Source organism: Dipodomys ordii, unplaced genomic scaffold (assembly GCF_000151885.1).
Source record: "Dipodomys ordii isolate 6190 unplaced genomic scaffold, Dord_2.0 Scaffold37, whole genome shotgun sequence".
NCBI classification, from domain to species: domain Eukaryota; kingdom Metazoa; phylum Chordata; class Mammalia; order Rodentia; family Heteromyidae; genus Dipodomys; species Dipodomys ordii.
The window spans coordinates 319,245-326,452 of record NW_012267253.1 but is presented as its reverse complement, the minus strand read 5'-3'; the positions used below and the strand labels follow the sequence as shown (position 1 = coordinate 326,452).

Sequence of the window (7,208 nt, the reverse complement as noted above, 5' to 3'; positions counted from 1 at the left end):
GCTGTCCCTCAGCTCTTCAGCTCAAGGCTAGTGCTCTACCACTTGAGCCACAGCACCACTTCCAGCTTTTTCTGCTTATGTGGTGCTGAGGAATCGAATCCAGGGCCTCCTGAATGCAAGGCAAGCACTCTATCACTGAGTCACCTTCCCAGCTCTAGTCATATTTTTTACTTGAATTAAATATAAACCTAGATATCTTTAAAGTTTTAAAATATTTTATTGGTAGATAATTCTTATACATCTACTTGGTGCAGAATGTGATGTTTGGGTACATTTGTATATTATGTATTATCCAACTCAGGATACTTGGGTTTTAGATAATGTGCTTAGAGTTGGGCTTTTAAAGTCAGGACCATTGACCAATTTGGCTTTCTATACCATGATAGCTATTCTATTGATAATAATGTAGAAAACATAATAGCTTGGGGTTAGGAGAGATGAAGGAGAAGAATGAAAGGGGTAACATTGATGCATTGTACTCACAAACTGACATGTTGAACTAGAATGTCTTTTACAATTACTTAAAGATCATTGAAAAAAATTACAGGTTCACGCCTGTAATCTTACCTGCTCAGGAGGCTGAGATCTAAGGATAGCAGTTTGAAGCTAGCCTGGGCATGAAAGTCCATGAGACTCTTATCTTCAACAAATTACTGAGAAAAAGTTGGAAGTAGTGCTGTGTCTCAAGTGGTAGAGTGCTAGCCTTGAGCACAGAGTAGCTCAGGGACAGAGCCCAGACCCTGAGTTCAAGCCCAGGACTGGCAAACAACAACAACAATTTTTTTTAAAAATTGTCTTTCTCTCTAGAGAAAACATACAATATGCCTTGGTATAATATCTTATTTTTTATCAGTTATAAAATAGATAATAAATACACAAACTAATAGAAAATAAAAGTCAATCTGTATAATTATAAATGTGGTTCCTATTTTTAAGACTTCAGGTAAATCTAATTAATTCTTGCATACTTTTAAAATATTTTAATCATTTTATAGAAAAGCCCATGTACTTTATATGAAATGTTGACACAAGCATCATGGTCACAACATGAGCAGGATGTTAGATTGAGTCAAAAATAGAAGCTATAAGCACTGTTACTGTCACACTGCTCTTACCTTTTCTTTGTGATCACAGAGTAGTTCAAAACTTTCCATCTTGCCAGATTCATTCAAGCGTAAACGATCTGCCTTCTGCAGAAGAACATCTAACTTCAGTTCCTCTACATGTGTGTTAAATGCTTTTGCCACTGGAAAATTCTGTTCTTCTGTGTCAGTATTAGCTGTCATATACCTAAAATTGCAGGAACAACTGTCATCTCCTTTGGAAGTGATACATTAACAGCCAAACAGGTTCTCTAAAAAAGGCAAGTTAAATTGCAAGGGTGTCTGCTATCTGAAAAAAAGCTCAAGTCTGACAGTCTACCAGGCCTTGTGCAATATCCCCACCCTATTCAACACGAATGCTTCTCTGACCTTTATTCAGGTTGTCTAGTAAAGCCTGTCATGCTCCTACTCAGGACCTCTACCTTCTAATCTTGAGCGTGTGCATGTGTGTGTATACATGTGTGTGTGCATGTGTGTCACACTGTTCCCTTAGACAGCCATGTAACCCATATTGTTAATTCTTTCATGTCTGTACTCAAATAACATTTTTCTGAGTGTGGCCCCATCCAGACCATGGTATTTAATGCCATAACTCTCACACTACCTTTAGTTTCAATTTCCTGATATACTAGATTTTCCCCCTTTAACATAATATGATGTAGTATATTACTATGAAATTTATTAATTTCCTACACATGCTCTTTCACTATAAATATCAAGTTCCCAGAACAGTGCCTAGATATTGTACACATTCACTAACTGTTGGTGAATGGTGTTCTAAGCAACATACAGTCTTATCAGCAAGTTCTGTTGGTTCTATCTAGGGAATATATACAGAATTTAGCCATTTTAGTCCATTACCACACTGGGCTACACCATTAACATCTCATCTGGATTAATGCAATGGCCTCTTTCATGTATCCTGGGCTTTAATCCATGATTCATATAGTCTTTTATTAACACATTAGTCATTATGAACCTTCAAAAACTTCCATCAGATCATGTTTTTTCTTTACTTAAAATCCTGCCACAGATGCCCAAATCAGAGCAAAAATCTCAGCCCTTTCAATAGTCTAAAAGGCCTTACACAACCTGAGCCAGTGTAAGGTTGCAGGATATAAAATCAACATACAAAATCAATTGTCTATATTGCAAATGAACAATTCAAAGATGAATGAAGACAATTCCACTTGTGATACAATTTTTAGAAATATAGTTAACAAAAAAAACCCACAAGGAAACTAAAGATGAAAAGCTGTTAAAGACCTGGTAAATAAATCTTACATTCATGGGTTGAAAGACAATAATATTAGGATGCAATACTCCTAAAAAGACAATCCATAGAACACGAGAAAATACTTGTAAAACATATGCCTAAAAGGAATAACTATAAGAACTATAACTTGATAATAAACACCAATAATCAACTTAAAAATGAGCAATTATGAATTAAGTACACTTTAAGGGAAGTGTGTGTGTGTGTGTGTGTGTGTGTGTGTGTGTGTGTGTGTGTGTGTTCTGGTCCTGGGGCTGGAACTCAGGGCCTAGGAGCTGTCCCTGAGCTTCTTTGGTCATGGCTAGTGTTCTACCAGTTGAACCACAGTTCCACTTTCAGTTTTTTGGTGACTAATTGGAGATAAGAGTCTCTTGGACTTTCTTGCCAGAGCTAGCTTCTAACTATGATCCTCAGATCTCAGCCTCCAGAGTAGACAGGATTACAGGTGTGAGCTACTGGCACAGCTGCTAAGAGGATAACCCTGTTTTGTTGTTGTTGTTCACTAGTGGTGGTCATAGGGCTTGAACTCAGGCTCTAGGCACTGTCCCTGAGCTTTTCTGCTCAAGGCTAGCACTTTATCACTTTGAGCCACAGCTCCACTTCTGATTTTCTGATGGTTAATTGGAGATAAGCGTCTCAGGGATTTTCTAGCCATGTGAGTAGCTAGGATTACAGGTGTGAGCCACCAGTGCCTGGCTGAGAATAACTTTTATAGTAAAGAAATACGTCAATCTTGAGAATCTTAAGGAGATAATTAAGTAAAATAAGACAGAAAATAGCAGAAACTATACAACTCCACATATAAGAGACAAAACATAAAAAGTGAGTTGGTGGCACATGCATGTAATCCTAGCTACTCAGGAGGCTGAGATCTGAGGATTACAGTTAGAAGTGAGTTGGTGCAGGGAAGTCTGTGAGACTCTCCAATTAAATACCAAAAAGCCAGAAGTAAAACTTAAGTGTCTCAAGTTATACAGCATTAACCTAGAGTGAAAAAAAGCTCAGGGATAACCCTGAGTACGTGTCCCAGGACCAGCACTAAAAACAAAAACAAAAACAAAAACAACTAACATAGAATGATGGTTGGCAGAGACTGAGAGGATTATTGTTAAATGGATGATAAGAGTTATGGCGATGATTGGTCCTGCTGGTTGTACAACAACATGAATGTATTTAATGCCATTGAACTGTACATTTAAAATTTTACAGTGATGAACTTTATGTTGTGTGAATTTCATTACAACTGAAAAATGTAAGATTTAAAACATTTTCAAGGTGTTTTTGTACATGGTTGAGGTATCTTGCAAAAATAGTTCATTACTTTCTTGTCCCAGGAAACTCCATAAAATCAATCAAGCGAAGAGGTTCAAAACTTTGTGTTCAAAGAGAAACTGATATGGAGTAACTGCTATCAAAAAGCTACTGAGGATCTGAAAGATGTCACTTTAAACAAGCATTACAATGGAGCCAGTCGACATGCCCAGGCTAAATACCAGATTTGGACATAAGGCTGGTGGCCCTAGTGCTGAATTTTTGTTTGGTGTACCAAAAATGCAAGTGATTCAACTTTAAGAGTTTAGGCATAGATTTTCTGGCCATTGACCATATCCAGGTGGGGAACAAAGCATTTAAGATGCATCACCATTCTGACAGAGCTTGGAGTAGAATAAACCCTTACCTGCGCAACCCCTACCACATTGAGGTTTTCCTACTGAAAACCTAACAAATTGTTCCTAAACCATAAGAAGCTGTCCAGAAAAAAGATATTCCAGAAGAAACAAAAACTATGGCATGGAAATTAATTCAGCATAACATAAATGCAAATAAAATGATTAAGTTAAAAATCCTATATACATCTATTATGACATCGTTTCCTTATAATTTGATTCTTACATTAATGGTAACATTTGTGGGCTGTCTAGCATGAGAAAGACAGCTATTAAGGTCAATATAAGTGAAATTGTGTGATCTGATCAATATATTGCTAAAGATTATGCAGGAATGGACCTCTAAAGATTAAAGCAAGATAGAAGAAGGTGCTACACTCTTAAAGAATGTAATGCTTTCACAACTTATACATTAAAGCTTGATGTTATTTTCAGACAATATATCACCAGTGTCACTTAGAAATTTGTAGGTAGCCAATCTCTAAACTATAATTTGAAAAAATCCTGAAACTCATGAAAACGCTGTTGGCTTCTACATTCTAATAATGCCACAAAACTGACTTTCCAAACTGTAGCACTTAAATTCAGACCAAAATATAGGAATCTTTTTGCTTGTTTTTCCAAATAGGCAGCAAAGAGTAGGAAGGAAATTTCCAAAAGAAGCAAATGATGATGTCTTACAGACTTTGGAGGGTGACAAATGGGAAGACATCTACTTATGAGTTGCCTTTCTAAGACAAGATAAAGTCTAAGAGACCTTGTAGATGAATGGTTGTCTTCATCTTCAGCTGAGTCAGCTGAGTTTTCTTCTTCAATGAAGTCTGTGTCGATATTATTTTGATCTCGAATAAAGCTACTGGCATTTTCATAAGACAAAGAAAATCCAACATTTTGGAAGGAAGGAAGAATTATATTTTCAGAGGACTGTTGCATCACAGCTGGAGAATAACTTGTAGTATGACTTTGAAACCCAGAATGAAGGTAATCTTTTGCATTTCTATTTAATAGACCACTTTCTTGTCTATCAGCAGCAAATTTACTTGCTTGATTGGAGGAGGAAACAACAGTTGGAAGAGCAAAGAAAGATGCCATGCTTTGTTGAAAGAAGGTTCTATCAATGGAGTTCCGACGGATTGCAGTGGGAACTTTTGCCTCAAAACTCACGACATGCTTAGGGATATATTCATGGTCAGAGAAGCTTTTTTGTTTTGGAATCTCAGGATTACTTGGGATTTTAGAAAAGAGTTCAATTTCCTTTAGATTTAACAGGTCCTGATTACTTGATTGAGGATCAAAAAGAATGGAACTCTTGTAGCAGGAAACTATACTTAGTTTACGGGAAGAAAATCGTCTTCCAGATTTGGCAGTACCAAAAGTATCTGAGGAAAAGTCTTTATCATTGTAGTTTATGTCTTCTTGAAACTCAAAGTTAACTCTACTTTGTTGCCGAGAAAGGGAAGAATGGTTCTTATAAAATTTAGCAAATAAAGATTGTCGTTTTTCAGAGAAATATGAAGGAGTAGATGTATTCGATATAGAAGAGAATTTTCTTCTTTTGGGTGAATGGACTTTATATGTTGCAGAAGGACGAGATGTTATAAGACCAAGAGATATAGTTGGTTGTGGAATAGAAGAGGCTTCATGATGGTCAAGTTCTGAAGTGGCTTGATCTTCAGTATGCTTTGGTTGGAAAATCTGGTCCTCTTTGTAGCAGCTAGAGTGAAAGAACATTCAAGTGAGGAAAAAAAATAGGAAGCAGAAAGGAGACCTGCCAAGTCTCCTATGAATAATTACCCACCTTACCAGCATGAATATTGATCTTATTGCCTACAGGGTAGCTGAAGCTGAGAGCCACACAGATGCGCCCAAAAGAATGTATGTAAAGGTAGGAGATGATCTCAATCTGCTTACAATATCTGCCCACTGTATTAAAGCTTGGGGAAGGAAGCTGAATCACTTAGAAAAGCAAACCAAAAGACAAAGGGAAACATCAGAAAGGTCATCAGTGTTAAAGATCCCCAGAAAGAAAAACAGAACTTCCAGGTTTAAAGATAACAAACCATAATGATCTATTTGAAACTATTAAATGACTATATATAAAAGACTTAACTAAACTAATTCAGCTTACTAATAGAACTTTAAAATATTAACCATGGGTCAAGGGTAATCTCTCTGGGAGGATGGTCCAATGAAATTACAGACTATTCCATATACCCAGTTATTATTGGAAATAGGGAAGCAGTAAAGCTTGGCTCATGAATGTTTTCAGTGTCTTTTACCATATGAGGCACAAAACACATGAAGTGTTTTTTATTGTTGTTTTATTTTGAAACACTTACCTTAAGCATTTTCCCATATTTAATTAAATCTAAAGTAAGTCTTCCCTTCTAGGCCATCATCCTTAAGCCGTAAAATGCCTCGTGTAGGTGGAACAGGTCAGAAGACTGAATTACTTAAGCTACATGTGGAATTAGCATGGCAACAACCCGGAATGCATGACAGCACTCTAGAATCTAATGACATCAGTTTAGAATGAAATTGTTCTGTGGCTCACCTTTCTGGAAAGCTGCAATTCATGTGGTGGTAGAATGTATATTCTGACTTCAATACATTCAAGAAGTTAGCCAACAAACCAAAGGTAAAAAAAAAAAATCCCGCTGGATGAGGGCCAATAAAATGCATGACAATTGCTCAGTTATTTCCTTAGGATTGTCTTTTTTTTTTTTAACCAGCAGTTTGTTTCATTCATCTTTCACTTGAATGTTCTTTATTCCAGGTTTTTATATCCTCTAGAGACATAGAAGAGGATTGTTACAGACTTTGGTCTAAAGATATATTGAAATGAGGACAAAATTTTAGTAACAAGTGTCATTTCCTACCTCCCCGCCCCAACAGCTTCTTCCACAATGAAAATAATGCATGCCATCTGATTGTCAAGCTACATGCACTGATTATGGAGATCTTCTAAGTCACTCTTCATCATCTTACACTTAGCTAATGATGAAATTAACAGAATTATTAGAAAATATTAACTGTTCTTCCATGTCTATAATTATTATATGAAATGTTTTTCTATCTCTATTCTAGGGCATTTGTTCCATTTGATCACTTCCTTATTGATTAAAAACAACTTGTTTTAAATAATTTATTACAGATTAGGCA

The 7,208-nt window shown here is 36.3% G+C and overlaps 1 protein-coding gene across 1 annotated transcript in view; it reads right to left on the bottom strand.

The window, feature by feature from the left end:
* Rmdn2 (regulator of microtubule dynamics 2) overlaps positions 1–6,966 on the bottom strand; it is a 34,258-nt gene extending 27,292 nt beyond the window's left edge. Inside the window, exons 1-3 of the mRNA XM_013017892.1 lie at positions 6,601–6,966; positions 4,804–5,760; positions 1,116–1,290 (exon numbers count right to left, since the gene is read on the bottom strand). Coding sequence (XP_012873346.1) covers positions 1,116–1,290; positions 4,804–5,760; positions 6,601–6,728 — 1,260 coding nt within the window. The 5' untranslated portion in view covers positions 6,729–6,966. The remainder of the gene's footprint in view (positions 1–1,115; positions 1,291–4,803; positions 5,761–6,600) is intronic.
* Between the last annotated feature and the right edge of the window lie 242 nt (positions 6,967–7,208).